This window comes from Monodelphis domestica, chromosome 1 (genome assembly GCF_027887165.1).
Source record: "Monodelphis domestica isolate mMonDom1 chromosome 1, mMonDom1.pri, whole genome shotgun sequence".
In the NCBI taxonomy this organism is placed as follows: domain Eukaryota; kingdom Metazoa; phylum Chordata; class Mammalia; order Didelphimorphia; family Didelphidae; genus Monodelphis; species Monodelphis domestica.
Window position 1 is genome coordinate 339,521,920 of NC_077227.1, and position 22,858 is coordinate 339,544,777.

At 36.6% G+C, this 22,858-nt stretch overlaps 2 protein-coding genes across 25 annotated transcripts in view; one reads left to right on the forward strand and one right to left on the reverse strand.

The window, feature by feature from the left end:
• Window positions 1–22,858, forward strand: part of LOC100026963 (protocadherin alpha-C2) — a 275,774-nt gene that overhangs the window by 192,203 nt on the left and 60,713 nt on the right. The window lies entirely within an intron of this gene.
• LOC100026927 (von Hippel-Lindau disease tumor suppressor-like) lies at window positions 12,697–13,444 on the reverse strand. The gene has a single exon (XM_056794455.1). The coding sequence runs from the start codon at window positions 13,442–13,444 to the stop codon at window positions 12,977–12,979; it is 468 nt and encodes a 155-aa protein (XP_056650433.1). The 3' UTR covers window positions 12,697–12,976.

A 22,858-nucleotide genomic window follows, 5' to 3' on the forward strand; every position in this document is an offset into this window, starting at 1 on the left:
TTGTATAAGTATTTTTCCATATTATCTCTTTGGGGTACAAACCCAGCAGTGCTATGGCTGGATCAAAGGGCAGACAGCCTTTTATTGCTCTTTGGGCATAGTTCCAAATTGCCCTCCAGAATGGTTGGATCAATTCACAACTCCACCAGAAATGAATTAATGTCCCAACTTTGTCACATCCCCTCCAACATTCATTACTTTCCTTTGCTGTCATGTTAGCCAATCAGCTAGGTGTGAGGTAGTACCTCAGAGTTGTTTTGATTTACTTCTCTCTGATCATAAGAGATGTAAAGCACTTTTTCATGTGCTTATTAATAGTTGGAGAATGGCTTGATTTTTTGTACAATTGGTTTAGCTCTTTATAAATTTGAATAATTAGAACTTTGTCAGAGGTTTTCGTTATGAAGATTGTTTCCCAATTGGTTGCTACCCTTCTAATTTTGGTTGCATTGGTTTTATTTGTACAAAACCTTTTTAATTTGATGTAATCGAAATTATTTATTTTACATTTTGTGATTTTTTTCTAGCTCTTTCTTGGTTTTAAAGTCTTTCCTTTCCCAAAGATATTTCCACTCCTAGTCTTGCCTTTTCTTCTTTCACTATTTCCTTCTACACCAATGTTTTGCTTTTAATCAATCCCCCAAACCCCACCTTTATTTTACTTCCCTTTCTACCACCCTCCCTTCTTATTCCCTTCTTATTTTCTTTACAGTCTTTTTAACCTACCCCCACCCTCTCCCTCCCTTGTATTGCTTCCTTCCCCACCAGTCTATTTGTTACCCTTCTACTTCCCTTTAGGGCACAAATCAATTCTCTGCCCCAATGTATTTGATTGTTCTTCCCTCTTTGAGTCAATTTCAATGCACCTAAGAGTTGAGTATTTCTTATCTCCAACCTCTTTACCATTCCAGTGTATTGATGTTCTCCCCCCCTCCCTCCTTGCCCTTCTTTAGGACATATAAATTTACTGCATTTTGTTTCTTTTCCCATTTCTTTTAGTATTAACCTCTTTTTTTTAGCTCTAGTTATATGTATTTATGCATACGTATATCTATATACATATTCATGTCTTGGCATTTCATCCTATACAGTTTGTCACTTTTCCCTCTAAGTGAAATTCTTCTAGCTGCCCAGGTGATAATAACAGTTTTTAAGAGTTACCAATGATCTCTTTTCTTATAGGGATACATATTGTTTTAACTTATTGGGTCTCTTTTAAAAAAGGGTTGGTTTTTTGTGGTTTTGTGTTTCTTTTTTCCCTCTTTCTTAATTACCTTTTGATGATTCTCTTGAGTTCTGTGCTTGGACATCAAATTTTCTGTTCAGGTCTGGTCTTTTCTTTACAAATGCTTAGAATTCTTTTATTTTGTTAAATGCCCATAGTTTCTCCTGTAAAAATATAGTCAGTTTTGCTGGGTAGTTGATTCTTGGCTGTAGACTTAGTTCCCTTGCTTTCTGGAATATCATATTCTATGCCTTTTATGTCCTTCAGTGTAGATGCAGCCAGATCCTGCATTATCCTCACTGTAGTTCCATGGTATCTGAATGACTTATTAGCAGCTTGTAATATTTTTTCCTTGATCTGATAATTCTTGAATTTGGCTATAACATTCCTGGGTGTTGTCAGTTGGGGATTAAGTACAGGAAGTGATCTGTGTATTCTTTCAATCTCCACTTTTCCCTCTTGTTCTAGAATATTGGGGCAGTTTTCTTGGATAATTTCCTCTAGTATGATGTCCAGGCTTTTTTATCTTTTTATTATTATTATTATTATTTTTTGTCATGGTCTTCCAGTAGACCACTGATTCTTAAGTTGTCTCTCCTGGAACGATTTTTTTTTAGTCAATTTAGAACAATATTCCTTGGCTACAATAATCACATTATTTCCCTCACTACCCTCCACCCACTCTTCCCACAACCAATGCACAATTTCATTGGGTATTACTTGTGTCCTTGATCAGAACCTATTTTCATGTTGTTGTTTCCACTAGGATGTTCATTTATAGTCTGCAACCCCAACCATATCTCTTTGCCCCATGTATTCAAGCATTTGTTTTTCTTTGGTGTATTTACTCCCACAGTGTTTCCTCTGGATATGGATAGTGGTTTTTCTCATAGGTTCCTCCAAGTTGTTCAGGGTCATTGCATTGCCACTAATGGAGAAGTCCATTACATTCGATTGTACCACAGTGTATCAGTCACTGTGTAGAATGTTTTTCTGGTTCTACTCCTTTCACTCTGCATCAATTCCTGGAGGTTGTTTCAGTTCCCATGGAATTCTTCCACTTTATTATTCCTTTGAGCACAATAGTATTGCATCACCAACATATACCACAATTTGTTCAGCCATTCCCCAATTGAAGGGCATCCCCTCATTTTCCAACTTTTTGCCACCACAGAGTGCAGCTTTGAATTATTTTGTACAGGTCTTTCTCCTTATTATCTCTTTGGGGTACAAACCCAGCAGTGCTATGACTAGATCAATGGGCAGACAGCCTTTTATTGCTCTTTGGGCATAGTTCCAAATTGCCCTCCAGAATGGTTGGATCAATTCACAACTCCACCAGAAATGAATTAATGTCCCAACTTTGTCACATCCCCTCCAACATTCATTACTTTCCATAGCTGTCATGTTAGCCAAATTGCTAGTTGTGAGGTGATACCTCAGAGTTGTTTTGATTTGCATTTCTCTGATTATAAGAGATTTAGGACATTTTTTCATGTGTGTATTAATAGTTTTGATTTCATTAACTGAAAATTGCTTATTCATGTCCCTTGCCTATTTTTCAATTGGAGAATGGCTTGATTTTTTGTACAACTGGTTTAGCTCTTTATAAATTTGAGTAATTAGACCTTTTTCAGAGGTTTTTGTAATGAAGATTGTTTTCCAATTTGTTGCTTCCCTTCTAATATTGGATGCATTAGTTTTGTTTGAACAAAAACTTTTAAATTTGATGAAAACAAAATTATTTATTTTTACATTTTGTGGTTTTTTTTCCCTAGCTCTCACTTGGTTTTAAAGTCTTTCCTTTCCCAAAGATCTGACAAATATATTATTCTGTGTTCACCTAATTTGTTTATAGTTTCCTTCTTTATATTCAGGTCATTCACCCATTCTGAGTTTATCTTGGTGTACGGTAGGAGATGTTGATCCAAACATAATATCCCCCATACTGTCTTCCAATTTTCCCAGCAATTTTTATCAAAAAGGGGGTTTTGGTCCCCAAAACTGGGATCTTTGGGTTTATCTTAGACTGTCTTGCTGAGGTCATTTACCTAGTCTATTCCATTGATCCTCTTTTCTGTCTCTTAGCCAGTAACAAATTGTTTTGATAACCACTGCTTTATAGTATAGTTTTAGATCTGGGACTGCATTTTTTTTTTCATGATTTCCCTGGATATCCTTTATCTTTTTTTCTTCCAAATGAACTTTTTTATTTTTTTTCTAATTCAGTAAAAAAGTTTTTTGGTAGTTCAATGGGTATGGCACTAAATAAGTAGATTAATTTGGGTAGGATTGTCATTTTTATTATGTTAGCTCATCCCACCCATGAGCAATCAATGTTTTTCCAATTGTTTAGATCTAGTTTTAATCATGTGGAGAGTGTTTTTAGTTGTGTTCATATAGTTCCTGTGTTTGTCTTGGCAGATAGATTCCTAAGTATTTTATTTTGTCTAGGGTGATTTTAAATGGAATTTCTTTCTAATTCTTGCTGCTGAAATGGGTTAGAGATATATAGAAATGCTGATAACTTATGCGGGTTTATTTTGTATCCTGCAACTTTGCTAAAATTGTTGATTTTTTTCAACTAGCTTTTTGGATGATTCTCTAGGATTCTTTAAGTAAATCATCATATCATCCTCAAAGAGTGATAGCTTGGTCTCCTCATTGCCAATTCGAATACTTCTAATTTATTTTTCTTCTCTAATTGCTACTGCTAGTATTTCTAGTACAATGTTAAATAATATAGGTGATAGTGGGCATCCTTGTTTCACTCCTGATCTTATTGGGAAGACTTCTAAAAACTGTTGCAGATGATGTTTGCTGATGGTTTTAGATATATACTGTTTATTACTTTTAGGAAAGGCCCTTCTATTCCTATACTTCCTAGTGTTTTCAATAGGAATGGGTATTATATTTTATTAAAGGCTTTTTCTGCATCTATTGAGATAATCATGTGATTTTTTGTTGATTTGCTTGTTAGTATGGTCAATTATGTGGATTGTTTTCCTAATATTGAACCATCCTTGCATTCCTGGTATGAATCCTACCTGGTCATAGAGAATAACCCTTGTGATGACTTGCTGGAGTCTTTTTGCTAGTATCCTATTTAAGATTTTTGCATCTGTATTCATTAAGGAGATTGGTCTATCATTTTCTTTCTCTGTTTTTGACCTGCCTGGCTTTGGGATCATAAAATGTCATAAATGTGTCATAAAATGAATTTGATAGAACCCCTTCTTGGCTTATTCTGTCAAATTGTTTGTACAATATTGGGATTAGTTGTTCTTTGAATGTTTGATAGAATTCATTTGTGAATCCATCTAGTCCTAGAGATTTTGATGGCTCCTTCAATTTCTTTTTCTTATATGGGGTTGTTTGAGTAATTTATTTCTTCCTCTATTAGTCTAGGCAATTTATATTTTTGTAAATATTCATCCATATCACCTAGATTGCCATATTTGCTGCCATATAATTGGGCATAATAGTTTTTAATAATTTCCTTAATTTCCTCTTCATTAGAGGTGAGGTCTCCCTTTTCATCTTGGATACTGTCAATTTGTTTTTTTTCTTTCCTTTTTTTAATTAGACTGACTAGTACTTTATCTATTTTATTTTTTTTTCAAAGTACCAGCTTCTAGTAATTTATTAAATCAATAGTTCTTTGACTTTTAATTTTATTAATTTCTCCTTTGATTTTTTTGGATCTCTAATTTAATCTTCATTTGAGGATTTTTAATTTGTTTGCTTTCTAGTTTTTTTAATTTGCATGCCCAATTCATTGACCTCTGCCCGTCTTGATTTGTTAATATATGAACTCAAGGATATAAATTTCCCCCTGAGTACTGCTTTGGCTGCATCCCATAGGTTTTGAAAGGATTTCTCATCATTGTCATTTTCTTCAATGAAGTTTCTATGATTTGTTCTTTAACTGGTTTTGGAGAATCATATTGTTAATTTTTGATCTATCTCTCCCTGTACCCTTACTAATTATTATTTTCATTGCATTGTGGTCTGAGAAGGTTGCATTTATTATTTCTGCTCTTTTGCACTTGTTTGCAATGTTTTTATTTATATTATGATCAATTTTTGTGAATGTACTGCTGCTGAGAAGAAGATATATTCCTTTTTATCCCTATTTATTTTTCTCCACATGTCTACTAACTCTAATTTTTCTAAGATTTTATTCACTTCTCTTAACTCTTTCTCATTAATTTTTTGGCTTGATTTATCTAGTTCGGATAGAGGAAGGTTCAGGTCTCCCAGTAGTATAGTTTTTTAATCTATTTCATCCTTGAGCTCCACTAGTTTCTCCTTTAGAAATTTGGATGCTATGCCATTTGGTGCATACATGCTGATTACTGATATTTCCTCATTGTATATACTGCCTTTTATCAGGATGTATTTACCTTCCCTATCTCTTTTAACTTGATTTATTTTTACTTTGGCTTTTTCAGATATCATGATTGTGACTTCTGCCTTCTTTTTATCAGTTGATGCCCAATAGATTTGGCTCCATCCTCTTATTTTCACCCTATGCGTATCTACCTTCCTCATGTGTGTTCCTTGCAGACAGTATATGGTAGGGTTTTGGATTCTAATCCACTCTGCTATTTGCTTACATTTTATGGGTGAGTTAATTCCATTCACATTCAGAGTTATGATTAATAGCTGTGTATTTCCCAGCATTTTGATTTCTACTCCTGGTCCTGCCTTTTCTTCTTTCACTATTTCCTTCTACACCAATGTTTGTTTTTAATCATTCCCCCTGGTTCCCACCCTTATTTTACTTCCCTTTCTACCTCCCTCCCTTCTTATTCCCTTCTTATTTTCCCCTGTAGTCTTTCTAAAATCACCCCTCCACCCTCTCCCTCCCTTGTACTGCTTCCCTCCCCACCAATCCATTTATTACCCTTCTACTCCCCTGTAGGGTGCAAATCTATTCTCTGCCCCAATGGATTGGATTGTTCTTCCCTCTTTGGGTCAATTTCAAGGCACGTAAGAGTTGAGTATTTCCTATCTCCAACCTCTTTACCCTTCCAATGTATTGATGTTCTCCCCTCTCCCACCATGAGCTTCTTTGTGACACATAAATTTCCCCCCATTTGTTTCTTTTCCCATTTCTTTTCGTATTAACCTTTTTTTAGCTCTAGTTACACACACAGACACATGTATATGTATTTATGCATGCATATATCTACATACCTATTTATGCCTTGTCCTTTCATCCTGTACAGTTTGTCACTGTTCCCTCTAAGTGTAATTCTTCTAGCTGCCCAGGTGATAACAATATTTTTTAAGAGTTCCCAATGACCTCTTTTCTTATAGGGATATATATCATTTTAACTTATTGAGTCTCTTAAAATTTTTGTTTTGTTTTGTTTTTCTTTTTTCCCTCTTTTTTAATTACCTTTTGATGATTCTCTTGAGTTCTGTGCTTGGACATCACATTTTCTGTTCATCTGGTCTTTTCTTTGCAAATTCTTAGAATTCTTCTATTTTATTGAATGATCATACTTTCTCCTGTAAGAATATAGTCAGTTTTTCTGGGTAGTTGATTCTTGGTTGTAGACCTAGTTCCCTTGCTTTCTGGAATATCATATTCCATGCCTTTCGGTCCTTTAGTGTGGATGCAGCCAGGTCCTGTGTTATCCTCACTGTGTTTCCATGGCATCTGAATGGCATCTTCTTGGAAGCTTGTAATATCTTTTCTTTGGTCTGATAGTTCTTGAATTTGGCTATAACATTCCTGGGTGTTGTCAGTTGGGGATTAAGTACAGGAGGTGATCTGTGTATTCTTTCAATCTCCACTTTTCCCTCTTGTTCTAGAATATTGAGGCAGTTTTCTTGAATAATTTCCTGTAGTATTGTGTCTAGGCTGTTTCTTTTGTCATGGTCTTCTGGTAGACCAATGATTCTTAAATTGTCTCTCCTTGAATGATTTTCTAAATCCCCTGTTTTATGAATGAGATGATTCATATTTTCCTCAATTTTTTCATTCTTTTGGTTTTGTTTTATAGTGTCCTGCTGCCTTGTGAGATCACTTAATTCTAGTTGTTGTATTCTGGTTCTTAAAAACTGGATTTAATCCCTGGCTACTTGGTCATCCTTGTCTTTCTGGTCTGATTTTCTATGGAGGTCATCTTTCATCCTCTTTACCTCATCTTTCATCTCCTTTGCCTCATCTTTCTTCTTCTTTGCCTCATCTTTCATCTCCTTTGCCTCATTTTCCATCTGGTTGATTTTGGCTTTCAGGGAACTATTTTCTTGATTTAATTCAAGTGCCTCTGTTTCCAGATGACTTATCTTAGTTTTAAGTTCTTTTCCCAATTGTCTTCAGCCTCTCTTAATTGTGTTTTGAATTGCATTTTGAGTTCTTCCAAAGCCTGTATCCAATTCGCTGGGATTTCTGATTTATTGCTTGCTGATCCGTCCCCCTCTGTTCTGTTCGCTGTATAGAAGCTGTCAATTGTAATTTCTTTCTTCTTTTTCTGTTGTTTGCTCATATTTACCCCTTCTTTATTCTGTGCAGTTGCCTGCACTCTCGTTCCTCTCATTTTTTTGTTGGATCTGTGGTTTTGGGCTTTTCTGTCAGCCTTTATCCTTGGAGCTTAGTCAGTAAATCTCTCAGCACAGCCTGTTGGGAAGGAAGCTTGAGCTTCCCTGCCCTCTGAAGGCTTTGATGGGATTAAGTCCCACTGGGTTGAGCTGGATGTGCCCTGAGGCCAAAACCTCAGGAAGGGGGGAGCAATATGGAGTTTCTCCGCTGCTGCAACTAGGCTGCCCACTCTGTGCTCTGTGCTTCTTCTCCAACTGCTTTCACACTGCCTGTGTTTGATGCTTTGAGCCTGGCACAGCTTTGCCCACAAGGTACTCCCTCCACACTAGCACCCTTGCCCACCCAGAGGTTCCAGCTGCCACTGGAGGCTTAGTGCTCTAAGTTCGGTTGGGGCCTGGTACCTTCCTTCTTCCTTCTCCTTAAACCTGAGTGTTCTCAAATTCAGGCTTTTGGGGGGTATACCTTTAAAGTTGAGTCCAGCAGGAGGGTTCCTTGGCTCTGTCTTGTTAGGTTTGATTTTCAGTCCTCTGGGAACATTTAGTTTGTAATTGGTAAGGAAGGGTTTTCAGAGGTCTGAACTTTCACTGCCTCTATGCCACTATCTTGACTCTGCTTCTCCTCCAAACTTTTAAAAAATCATATGCCCTTATTTATATAAAATTATTGAGCATATCCCAATATGTGTATATGTAATTATTGTAAATTATATGCATGTACTGCTATACTTATACTAATAATATTTACATATATAATGCACATATATAGATATAAAAGGTTTGTAAAGCACTTTCCACATATAATCTCATTTAATCCTTATCAACTCTACAGATAGTTGCTATTATTCTTCTCCATTTTATAGATGAGGAAACATAGACTGAAAGAGGTTACATAACTTACCTCATATCAGTCAGCTGGTAAATGTCTGGGGCAGGATTAAAACTCAGGTCTCCCAATTGAAATCCAATATTCTATCTACTCTCCTACCAAGCCATTCCTACTAAAAATTATGTATATTATAAAACTTTATGTAAGTAGAAATTGTAAAAGGATGAAATAAAGACAAATTATGTTTCAAATTCTCCTCAGAAAGTGAACTATGGTGTAGTGACCATTTTGTTTTATGTAGAACAGAGTGAGAAGCACAGCATGAGCAGGTAAGGATAGAATGTAGTATCTATAGCAGATCTCATAACATTATTTCCCCAAATTCACCTTTTCTAAACTACTGGCAAGGGTACCACCACACTTCCAGTCCCTCAGATTCACAGCCTTCATTTCATCTTCAATTCCTCACCTTCCCTTAACCCAACATATCCATTCAGTTGCCAAATCTTGTTTTTTCCTCTACAACATCTCTACTATCTGAACCTTTCTCTCTGCTTATAAAGTCACCACTTTAGTTCCAGTCCTCATCACCTCTTACTTTAAGTATTGTAATAACCTTATAATTGATTTTCCCTCCTCAAGTGTCTTTCTACTGCAATCCATTCTCCATGTGGCAGCAAAAATGATATTCCTAAAGCTCAAGTATGATTATGCCACTCCCTTACTCAATAAATTCCCGGTGGCTCCCTATTGAGCCTCAAATGGAATATTATTTAATCTTAATCCCATCTTTTTCAAATTTTCATCTTTGTGTTTTCTGAATTACATAATAATACAGTAGAACATGTTTATAACTTATAAATAAGTAAATATGCTAAAAAATTTTACTGATGGGGTATTTGATTAAATAAATTTGGAGGCAATTGCTCTAAAGGACCAAAGAGGTAGCTAAGAACTGGGAAAATATTTAGTGCCACAAGGTATGGAATATAATGTGAAAAAATTACTGCTATCATGATTCTTAAATACTATAATATCAGGAAACACAATAAAGAAACACAATAAAGAAGGCCATGAACAGTGGGATTGTGTTTGGTTCTATGCCCAGTTTGGATTCAACTCCAGCTTGAGCCCTGAATACCTAAGGGAACCAGAGAATGTAGGTTAGGAAGTTGGCTATAGTGAATAAATACTTCTCAAAATGACACAGAGTATAATAAAGGGAGATGTATATCTAGTGACTATTTCCTAGGTGGGGAAAGACATTGAGTAGAAAACTGTCACTGATAATTGTTGTAGTCTATAATTGTTATATTCCCAGATTGAAAGCTCCTTATCTCTCTCACAACTTTCTAATTAGTCTGATGTCCAGGATATCCTTAATCTATTATTCCTGGGACTTTAGTTACTTTTCTATTTAATGGTCCAAAGATCCATTGCTCTGATTCTGCATTGATGAATTCTTGGAAAGTACTATGACTTTTTAGCAAAATCTGTCCTCTTCTTTTCACATTCCCAGAAAATATCTGAATCAGTAAATCTATATATCCTATGGAGGAGAGATGAAAACTATATACTATGTGTACATTGATTTATGAACCACTAAATGTTTCATATGCAGCTAGGATTGTGAATGAAGTGGTTGGAGCAAAGAAATTATCCCAACATAAGAGCACAACGGAAAAATGATCATGGGGGAAGTGTGATGAAATTTTAATTGTATAGAATGGTCAGGATCCAAAGACGATATTGCACTTGTGCCAAAATACAACTCTTGATTTCCTGAGAAGTCACTTAACTTTTCTGTACATCATATTTCCTATTTATTCTTTGGAGTTGGTTTGTCTAGATTTATGAGAACAAATGTATGGGTCTGTATGAGGTAAAAATATCATAAATCATAATAGCTGACATTTACATAATGCTTTGAAGTTTGCAAAGAGCTTTAAATGTACTATTTCATTTGATCCTTGCAACAATACTGTGAGATAGCTATTATTAGCTCTGATTGACTGATGAAGAAACTGAGGCCCATAGAAATTAAATAACTTGTCCATAGTCACACAGCCGGTAAATCAGAAGTGGGATTCAAACCCAGCTGTTTCCTACATTCAAATCCAGCATTATTCTTCTAATACAACAATGTCTCAGAAAGTATAATAGAATGGTAATTTGTATGTATTTTCTTATTTATCAAAGATACAAGTTCAGTCTTGAAAACTGAGAATGAAAGCAAAGTATAGCAGAATTGAGGTCAGGGATTTTAAAGATATCTGAGTCCATTAGAATAGAGAGGCTATATTAATAGAACCCAGTCCAACTTCTTTTCATATACTGGCTGAGTGAGTGGGAATGGAAGAGAAGAAGAAAAGTGTTTTATTTGCTTGTCTTAACATTGAGAAGTTATCCTTTCTTTGCCTCCAAGTTATTTGATTGGGACTTGACTCTTTTTCTCTGTTTTATGATAGCATGGATATCCTAAGATTATACTCCATAGTGTATCACAGAGGCAGCAGAGACTTAAGAGCATTTGGGTTTGGGGATATTCGCCTTCATGAAAATGAGTCCTGGAGAGTGATATGGTCAAAAAGAGATAATGTGTAGGAAATCCTGGCAAGTCCTACCCAGTATAAGGCCTTGCTCAAAGCATATTAAGAAATGGAGCCTTGTTAACTGAAGGTTTTCATGAGATTATTTCATGAAGAAGATGATAACTTTCTTAGCATAAGTGTTGAAATGATCTCTAATGATCTCCCAGAACTCAGAGCTCCTTAATTTAGGTCATTTTGGGATCTTATATTTTTATTAAACTTGACATTGTGCTGTGCAGCCAGCTATTTGAAATAATCAAATAAATTAAAAGAATTGCAGCAAAGTTAGAAGGGCAATAAGTATTATGGGAAAACATAAGCCACTAATGAAACTTTATTTAGACCAATGGTTAACCTGGTAGTGTGAGTTCATGGATGTTTAAAGGATTCATTTATCTCCACCCAAAATGTTTTTCCCAACAGTTTATTATCTCCCATTTAGGGGAAGGAACCCAAATTTATGGATTCAATCACTTAGTATAAATTTAAAAGCTTCAGATATGGGGGTAGAATGTCCTCTTCCACAAGTGGCCCTGGCTGTAGATTCACTTGGAATCACAATTCATTCTTTTTTTTTTTTCCAGAACAAAGAAGTTAAGTTTATAAGGAATAAACCATTTCCGGCTTTGAAGTTAACTCACCATATTCCTATACATATACACACATATACATAGTACTTTAAAATACATAGTAGAGTAAAATACAAAAACATTTCCTCAGGTAGAAAAATTACAGTGGATGATTAAAAAATTGTGCTTTATGAAATATGATGGCATAAATGAATAAGTCATTAGATATATAAAAAAGAGAACAACAAAAACAATAACATTTACAGAACTATGAAGTTCTTGCCTTTGTAGTCATTTCTTCAGGCTAGGCTGAAATACAAATATTGATAATGCACCTTATTCACTGTGTAGAAACCAAGACAGTCACAGCTTAGAAATCCTTAGAGTAGTACTGAAAAAATAGAACTTAAAAATTACCCAAAAAGACCTCCACAAATGACTGCCCAACAAAATGAATAATCGCCTTAATTTTTACAAGCCCCACCCACAATAAGCTTCCCAGATACTTCTGAATAACTTGTTCTTAAGCCTGGTGCTAGTATTCTCACAAGTAAAATGATATACTTTGTGTTTAGCATTCTGCTTTTCTGCAACAAAACAGCCTTGCACTACAAACAATCCTGAATCACTAGGAGTCACTTTTTCATCTCTCATAAGCATTATTCTTGATTTTTTCACACAAAATAAATGTCTTTAAATTCTGTAATTGGGATTAATTACAACCTGACTAGGTAAATTCTTATTTTCCATAAAGGTAAACAAATAGACTAATAATACTGTCTTATAGAGTAAGAACCAGCCTAAATTGAGCCAAAGCCCCTGTAAAGCTGGCCACAGTTCTAACTTCATAAACCATAATAGATCATATAGTTAAGAGTTGGAAGCTACTGGTCTGGGGTTTGGGGGTATCCCTATCCAAGGTAACCCAAACAGCAGCCAAGTCACTGAAGGTAGATGATATTCCCAAAGAGGACACTCATTAAAATGCATTTTGTGATCACAACTCCTAAACATCACAAAGTCCAATGAATCCAGTTACAGTTAACATCTCAGTTACAGACTTAAAATGTTAATGTTCTAATTCCTGAAGCAACCATTACCATTAGAATATTTTACTTCTTGAGCACAAGATACTCTGAACCTGAGAGTAAAGAAAAGAACAGATAAAATTACTCAAGGGCTTCCCCAGTAAAGCCTCAGAAGCAGTCTCTTAATCTTTATTCACTTGATTTTCAAGGTACTCCAGTGAAAGCCTCCTAAGGTCCTTCTGGATATCAGGGTGGTCTTCAAGATCATCATACAATGACCTCACGATGTCCAGTTTCCTGTAGTCCTCAGGCTTGACCAGACAACGAACAACTTGAAGACATCTCTCTTTCAGTGTATAAACTGAGAGTGTGATGTTGGCAAAAACAGGCTGCCCATTTTCATTTAGAGTCGGCACAAATAGCTCCGTCTGGTTAACAAGAAGTCTGTCCCCTGTGTTTGCATCTCTGAATAACCAAAAATGGCCGAGGTAGCTGCTCATCCTGCGGCCAGTGCCGGGCAGCAGCATCCGGTAGGGTGTCGGGTGCCCCTCGAAGTTGACCCAGAAGGGGAGCACCCGGCGGCAAGTCCGGTTACAGAAGATCACGGATAACGGCTCCCGACTGTTCACAGAGCGGAGCCGGGGAGGCATCCTCGGATCCCGCACGGCGGAGCCAGAGAAGAGGGAATGCACAGGGAGCGCACCTCATGGGCCCCAGACTCCCAAGCCCCCCTGCAATTCATTCTTGACTGAGGAAGGGCAAATATGACACCGCCCCCCCCCAGGAATTAGTTTTTCCCCCCTCTCTTTTCTTTTTCAAAATATATAAACTTTTTCAATTACATATAAAAAGAGAATTAGGTTTTCCTATACTCTCTGGCTGATTATGATTCCCAATAATAATCCTGCAGGAAATCTTTAAAACAAAGCTTAAGTAGAGCTCATATTTAAATCTTTCTAAAAGAGGTGAACAGAAGTATCATTTAGAAAATTTACTCAGTGTACACTGAGTAGTAGATCTTGGGCACAGGACAGCTAGCCATCTATTTTCTCTGCCACACACAAAAAAAAATGCTTGAAACCCAAAAGAATAGTAAGTGCTATTGACCAACATTTACAACATTAGTATTGCCACTATTATACACTGTTATACCCTCCCAAGAAACAGGAAAGAATCCCAGAAAATTTGTGGAACTACTAAACAGATAGTTTCCTTTTACCTCAGATCTATATTGGTTGAGCAGCAACTCAAACCTTCTGACCAGTCTAGTTATGTGTAACTCATTAGTCTTTTGTTCATCATCTCTTCTGAGCAGGATGTAGTTGTAGTTATCACTTTCCGCCAGGCAACCAGCACTTGATTCAATGACTTGGATCTGAGGAGTTCAAAAGGTAGCAACTAAAGTGGGAAACATCCATTTCAGGTTCACTTCAATACGAAAAGAAAGAGAAAGAGGAAGTGGTGGATAGGGCTTCAGGTCCAGTCTCAGGCTCCCTCAGCAATCACATGTACTCACTGCTATGTGCAGGTACCTGCCATATCAGCTCCTGGGGATATTGAAAGTGAAAGAGAGTGGTTGTCTCTGCTCCCATTTGCCTTTGCTGGAAATCCTAAGGAGAGCTGGCAGAATACTATTAACCTTGAAAGAGAAGTGAAAGCAAGAACAGACTTGTTTCTCTTTTTATTTGTTTTTCTTTTTTCCCTCTTTTTAAATTACTTTTTGATGATTCTCTTGAGTTCTGTGCTTGGACATCAAATTTTCTGTTCAGGTCTGGTCTTTTCTTTATGAATTCTTGAAATTCTTCTATTGTGTTGAATGACCATACTTTCCCCTGTAAAAATATAGTCAGTTTTGCTGGGTAGTTGATTCTTGGTTGTAGACCTAGTTCCCTTGCTTTCCAGAATATCATATTCCATGCCTTTCTTTTTTTCAGTGTGGATGCAGCCAGATTCTGAGTTATCCTCACTGGGGTTCCTTGGTATCTGAATGACTTCTTCTTGGCAGCTTGTTATTTGGCTATAACATTCCTGGGTGTTGTCAGTTGGAGATTAAGTACAGGAGGTGATCTGTGGATTCTATCAATCTCCACTTTTCCCTCTTGTTCTAGGATATCGGGGCAGTTTTCTTTAATAATTTCCTGTAATATAATGTCCAGGCTTTTTCTTTTGTCATGGTCTTCTGGTAGGCCAATGATTCTTAAATTGTCTCTCCTTGAATGATTTTCTAAATCCTCTGTTTTGTGAATGAGATGCTTCATATTTTCCTTGATGTTTTCATTCTTTTGGTTTTGTTTTATAGTGCCCTGCTGCCTTGTGAGGTCACTTGATTCTAGTTGTTGTATTCTGGTTCCCCTTAGACCCGAGTATTCTTGGATTCCGGCTTTTGGGGGGCATACCTTTTGATTTGAGTCCAGAAGGAGGGTTCCCTGCCTCTGTCCTGTTGTTCAGTTTGAATTCTGGTGCCCTAGAAGCATTCAGTTTGTAATTGGTAAGGAAGGGTTTTCTGAGGTCTGAATTTTTGCTGCTTGCTAAGCCGCCATCTTGACTCTTCCCCCTTGTTTCTCTTTTTAAACCTTACTCATTGCCTGACTTTTCCTAGCTCAATGGTTAATCCTTTTTGACACAATCTCTCCACCCCCCCCAATACATTGTCTAGGAAAGTAATCAGAAGCCTTGTCATGCATGTTCTTTAGTAGGGAATGAGAGCATGGACTCATCTCCATACATGCTACTTCGTATGACTCCTAATATCCTAATGCCCTTGCCCACAAGGACAAATACAGTATTGCTACATCATCCTAAGGTATTGGTTCTTTAATACTGAGATAGAGTACTTGTGGCCCATGGAAAGAGGCTAGGGCATAGACCCACTTTCATGCATGCAACAGAGAATACAGCCCCAATATGCACCAGTCCAGAAGATATGGGAGATTCCCCTAGTTAAACTGATTACATTAACCTTTGTCTTTTATTAACATTCAAATATATTAAGTAACGAATTACACATTTTCATGTGCCTTAGTAGAAATAAATTTGTTTGAACTATTCCTGAGAACAGTTTCTTATGGAGAAGGAAAGGGAATATGAAGGTCCTATTGAGCCATGGAGTTGAATGTAGGGTTGGTGATACAGAAGTTGGAAAGAATTCTGAAAGATGAGGTCAATGCTGTCTACTTCAGAATTTTCCCTAGAACAAAAGCATTATGGACCATCAATTTAAAGCATTAAAAGAGAAAAATTTTTAGCCATGAAAGCAATTCAACAAAACACCAAAGAACGTATATATTTTAATAACAAAAGTCATGTCTTAGGAGTAGCAGAAGGCATTGACAGTATTCGTTTATAGTTAGGAGGAAAATAAAGTCAAATGTTTCATTTTTTTATGACTACCATTTCTGTGTTAGTTTAAGCATTATAAAATGCTATTTGTATGTCCTCTAATTTGATCCTCACAACACCCTGAGAGTTAAGTAATACTGATCTCCATTTTCTAAATGAGAAAACTGCTACCAAGAGAGGTTAAATAGTACCCAGAATCACACAACTAGTAAGTGTTTGAGGTAGAATTTGAACTTATCTTCCTGTCTTCAAATTTAGTACTTTGTCCACTACTACACCTAGCTGCCTCTCAAAGCATTCATTTTGCATAACAATAGCTCCATATTATTAGGCTAACTTGCATATCTTTAGTTAAATATGATCAGGAATAAGATCTTATGAGGCAACTCCATATATCTTTCACTTGCCCAGACTTTGTCAGATAACAACCAATGATATAAAAGCTATAAAAGGGGAAGCTATGGTCTTCATTCAGACAAGTGTCTAAATGTCTTTTCTCTGTCAGCTAATCAAAATCTATATATCTCAGTGATGTCTGAAAAAATGTGGAAATAAAACAAATGGACTCAGCCCAATGAATAATTTGGCACACTAACCTACTTGGGAAAGAGGGTGCTGTTTAGGGCCAAATTCTCATCTTATTTAATTGTGTGGATGAAAGCCCAAGAATTACAAATGAGAAGAAGCAGGGCCAGTTGAGGAATAATGGGCCTGCAGTGATAGATGGAGCCTTGGAACACATTTCTAGTGACAATACTGGAAGCCAGAAGGGAGCTCAAGAACAAATTTAGGAAAGTGGGAAAAACTTGTTTTCTTTTTCCTTTTAGAGACTTTTAAACAAGCACAAACTTTGCTTAATGAAGTTTGATTTAATCAGATAAGGATAATACCTAATTATTGGTTTGTCTATTGGTTTTTCACTAAGAATTTGCCTTACTTGGAATTTTCCCAGCACCTATAGTTGTTTAATATTGTAAAAGTCTGTTTATTTTTAGCAATTTAGCAAAATATAATTTAGCAATAATTCAGAAACCAAGCCCTTTAAACTGATAATATTTAGGGCCAGCTAGATGGCTCAGTGGACTGAGAGCCAGGCCCAGAGATGGGAGGTCCTAGGTTCAAATCTGATCTCAGACACTTCCTAGCTGTATGACCCTGGGCAAGTGACTTAAACCCCATTGCTCAGGCCTTAGTACTTTTCTGCCTTGGAACCAATGCACAGTATTGATTCTAAGATGGAAGATAATAGTTTAAAGTAAAAAGAGTTAATGATGGTCACACAACTAAAACTAGACTTGAACAATTGGAAGAACATTAACTGCTCATGGGTAGGACGAGCCAATATAATAAAAATGACCATCCTACCCAAACTCATCTATCTATTTAATGCCATACCCATGGAACTTCCAAAATTTTTTTTTTACTGATTTAGAAAAAACCATAACAAAGTTCATTTGGAAGAACAAAAGATCAAGGATATCCAGGGAAATAATGAAAAAAATACAAAGGAAGGGGGTCTTGCAGTCCCAGATCTCAGACTATATTACAAAGCAGTGGTCATCAAAACAATTTGGTACTGGCTAAGAGACAGAAAGGAGGAGCAGTGGAATAGAGTGGGGGCAAGCAACCTCAGCAAGACAGTATATGACAAACCCAAAGATCCCAGCTTTTGGGACAAAAATCCACTATTTCATAAAAACTGCTGGGAAAATTGGAGGACAGTGTGGGAAAGATTAGGCTTAGATCAACACCTCACACCCTACACCAAGATAAATTCAAAATGGGTGAATGACTTGAACATAAAGAAGGAAACTATAAGAAAATTAGGCGAACACAGAATAGTATACATGTCAGACCTTTGGGAAGGGAAATACTTCAAAACCAAGCAAGAATTAGAAAGAGTTACAAAATGCAAAATAAATAATCTGGATTACATCAAATTAAAAAGTTTTTGTACAAACAAAACCAATGTAACCAAAATCAGAAGGGTAGCAACAAATTGGGAACCAATCTTCATAAAAACCTCTGACAAAGGTTTAATTACTCAAATTCATAAAGAACTAAATCAATTGTACAAAAAATCAAGCCATTCTCCAATTGACCAATGGGCAAGGGACATGAACAGGCAGTTCACAGCCAAAGAAATCAAAACTATTAATAAGCACATGAAAAAGTGCTCTACATCTCTTATAATCAGAGAGATGCAAATCAAAACAACTCTGAGGTATCACCTCACACCTAGCAGATTGGCTAACATGACAGCTATGGAAAGTAATGAATGCTGGAGGGGATGTGGCAAAGTGGGGACATTAATTCATTGCTGGTGGAGTTGTGAATTGATCCAACCATTCTGGAGGGCAATTTGGAACTATGCCCAAAGGGCAATAAAAGAATGTCTGCCCTTTGATCCAGCCATAGCACTGCTGGGTCTGTACCCCAAAGAGATAATGGACAAAAAGACTTGTACAAAAATATTCATAGCTGCGTTCTTTGTGGTGGCCAAAAATTGGAAAATGAGGGGATGCCCTTCAATTGGAGAATGGCTGAACAAATTGTGGTATATGTTGGTGATGGAATACTATTGTGCTAAAAGGAATAATAAAGTGGAGGAATTCCATGGAGACTGGAACAACCTCCAGGAAGTGATGCAGAGCGAAAGGAGCAGAACCAGGAAAACATTGTACACAGAGACTGATACATTGTGGTACAATCGAAGGTGATGGACTTCTCTATTAGTATCAATGCAATGTCCCTGAACAATCTGCAGGGATCTAAAAAATACTACCCACAAGCAGAGGATAAACTGTGGGAGTAAAAACACCGATGAAAAGCAACTGCTTGACTACAAGGTTGGAGGAGATAAGACTGAGGAGAGACTCTAAATGAACACTATAATGCAAATTCCAACAACAGGGAAATAGGTTCGAGTCAAGAACACATGTGATAACCAGTGGAATCATGTGTCAGCTATGGGAGAGGGAAAGGTGGGGGGAGAGGGGAGGAAAAGAAAATGATCTTTGTTTCCAGCGAATAATGTATGAAAATGACCAAATAAAATAATGTTTAAAAATTAAAAAAAAAAAAAAAGAGTTAATGATGGGTCTTCAATCAGACCAATTTACACAGCCTTCAAAATACTGGAGGATCCAGCTCACTGTCTTTTTCATCTAGTATAATCTTTAAAAAATCTGAGATTAGGGGGAAGCTGGGTAGCTCAGTGAATTGAGAGTCAAGCTGTGATCATGAAAATATGGGTTTCAAGACTGTGAATTTGCCAAAACTGTGAAGGTTTTGGCCACACTGGTAAAAATAATTTTTAGTGTCTTGATTTAAATCAAAAATAAGTGGCCACCATGGGAAAAATTCCCAAATATGAAAAATACCCAAGTCAGCTGGGTTTTATGGAGATTTTTAATTAATATAAATGAAAGAATTAAGAGAAGGTAGAGAGACAGAGTAAGAAGAAATAGTAGGAAAAGGCTAGGGCCTAGGCCTTTCTCTTTAAGAGAGAAAACTAAGTCAGTCTTTTATCCACTCACCACAAGATTTTGTCCCAAACAAACTCTAGTGTTCAGAGAGACCCTCAAATTCAGCTTCCAAACTCAACTAAGTTCAGACGCCCCAGCTCTGAGCTCCTGACCTCCTTTTAAAGAGAATTTTCTCCTATGTCACCTCCCCTAAATTTTCACACCTACCAATCACAGTAGACACTTTCCACAGGACTGACCATTCTTAATTCACATCTTCTTTTATTATTACCTTCTCTGAGTAGACTAAAACTTCACACCTCTTGCTAAGCTTGCTGTTTGTAAGTTGCTTGAACTTTTAGTGATTAATTTAACCTTTATAGGTACTTAGCACCCTTTTGTATTAGATCTAAAAATAGACCTATCTTAAGGTTTTGGCCTCACTATAAGTATGAGTTAGGGACTTTTCCATTGTTCAGTAAGGAGTTTTACAACTTTATCTTCCCCTAAAGTATGCCTAAGTATGGGTGGAGTAATGTTAAAATTCCCAATACATTCCTGTTCAAGTACCTCCATTGTTTAAATGGGGAATAGCCTTAACCAAATGTTCTAAAGTAGAGTCTGAGCGGTTTGCTTCAAATCTGGCCTCAGACACTTCCCAGCTGTGTGACCCTGGGCAAGTCACTTAACCCCCATTGCCTAGCCCTTACCACTCTTCTTTCTTGTAACCAATACACAGTATTGATTTCAAGATGGAAGGTAAGGATTTTAAAACAAAATCTGAGATTAACCCCAACATTTTGAGAACAAGATGTACCTAAAAAGTGGCTAGTGTTCCGTATGTGCCAAAGGTGGGAATGGAATCATCCAAACGTAGCATGTTTTAGGTAAGTGTCTTCTGATTCTACCAGTAAGTAGACTTTCATTATTTGTTGTTAGATTAATAAAATCCTTAAGTAAAAATCTCATCTGGAATCAGTGAATACAGGATTTGTTGGTAATACCATTGCTACCCATCATCACATAAATATTATTACCCTTTTCAATGTGACAAGTGATTTATCAAAGCCTTCTCTGACATTTATATTGATTTTAACCCACTTTAGGAATGCCTCATTTGCTTACCAGTTTTATATTAGCACCATGTAATCAGCACAAAATTGTGTGATTGTATTGTTTTGAGATAGAAAAAGCTCTCTTGGCTCATTTATTGGAATCACATCTTGCCATAGTAAAATGATTTTCTTTTATGACCTAGTAATGTAAAGGTTTTTTTTTTTTAATCCTTGTCTTCTGTCTTAGAATCATTGGTTTGGTCCCAAGGCAAAAGAGTGGTAAGGGCTAGGCAATGGGGGTTAAGTGACTTGCCCAGGGTCACACATATAGGAAGTATCTGAGTACAGATTTGAACCCAGGACCTCCTGTCTCTAGGCCTGGCTCTCACTCGACCAAGCCATGTACTTGTATGATGTAAAAATTCAATGCAAAGATTCTACAGAATTCTCCACAGAAGGCATGCCATAGTAGAAAGATGTAGATGAGGATGTCCAAGTTCTAGCTTGGGTTCTGTCATATATATATTAGGCATAAACTGTCTATACTTGCACAAATTGATTCAAATATCTGGGCTTAATTTTTCCCAAATATAAAATGAAAAGTTGAGGTAGGATGAGTTTCCTTCCAGCTCTAACATTCTGTTATTCCAATTGGCTGAAGAAATAGCCTGCTTCTTTTGTTTGTTGCCAAGGATATAATGTGTATCATTTGTTCATGCAGTTTTAAAGTATTACTACACATAATTTCACATAGTAAGTGTTAAAAGTTGGGCAGAATGAGGTAGAGTATTATCCCAATACTTTTAGTCAGGCTGATTCTTGATGCTTTTGATTGGACAGAATCAATCTGGTAGGATGCCTACCATTATTTATAGAATGGCATTCTCTTCCACTAAAAGCCTTTTTTATGGTTCTGTGGATTCTGTCTAGTATCACCAGCCCTGGGCAAAATTGGGAAATCAGAGGAACTAGGTTTCAGTAACCCAGTTTTGTGCCTTTCCCCCTGCACTTTGTGGTTTCTCCTAAGAAACCCAATGTCATATTCTTCCTGTCATCCAAACCTTCTATCAGGAAAGGAATTGATAAGTTAATTCTTGCCCAGGTAGACATAACTAATAAGTTTTTCTTTTACCCACCTCAAGAGGTATTTGCATTTAAATAGGAGAAGAAGTTTTATTAAGCTAAAAGAATGACTCTCTAATTGTAGAATTTCAGGAACCTCAAACTATGGGTAAACTTTTTCATTACTTTTTTTTTTTTGCACAGCAAGTGCGGGATTCTTAAGCTCACTATTGACTTCCTACAGTGTCTATATGCCAGCTAGTTCCTTCCTGAGGTTCCCTCAAAATCCAAACTATCTTTGGTGGTAATTTTAGAAAGTGCTAGAACCTGTGATTTTCCTGATTATAATTACCAACAGAAAACCCTGCATACCTCAGGAATGAACCACTGCTAATGAGGCAACTTCAAAAGTCTTGAATATCTATCCTTGCTAGTCCCACTGGACCACTAATGAAAAGCCCTGCACCTTTCAGAAAGAGAAAGAAACATTTTCTGCCAATATTTTCTGTGGGGATACATGTAGCAAAGCACCAGTCCAGTTGCTTAAATGGAAAGGAGTATGCAACAATTGCCCACAAGTTAGCCCAGCCCACCCCAGAAGAAGTAATCTTGGGTGGAAGTTAAGAGGAGACAGCTCACTTCCTTTTCCTCCTTCACCATTCAAGCTTTATTCAGAGAAATCCCTTGAAGAAAACCAATTCTCCTATATTATTGGAAGAAAAAAAAGCTCTGAAGTTGTATTTTTATAATACTAAATGTCCAAGTAAAAGCTTTTAAAAATTGAGCTTGACTGTTGTGTCCATGTGTTGACATCAGGGATGCCATAGGTACAGACATAAATAAATACATAGCTATACTACCAGCGGTGTGATTTCACTGGTGAAGAAATTCCTCTACCCATGCAAATATGCTCCTTATGTGAAATTTATAGTTTTAGGAACTTAACTGGGGCAATGAGAGGGGGAAGTGATTTGTTCATATTCCCTTTGTCAGTATACAGCAGGAATGGGAATGAACCCAGGTCTTCCTGACTCTGAAGTTAGCCCTTTTCCTAGTATTTTATATTTTCATATATGAAAGTATAAAGCTATGTGTCTATATACATATGCATTTATTCTACATACATAAATGCACATATGAT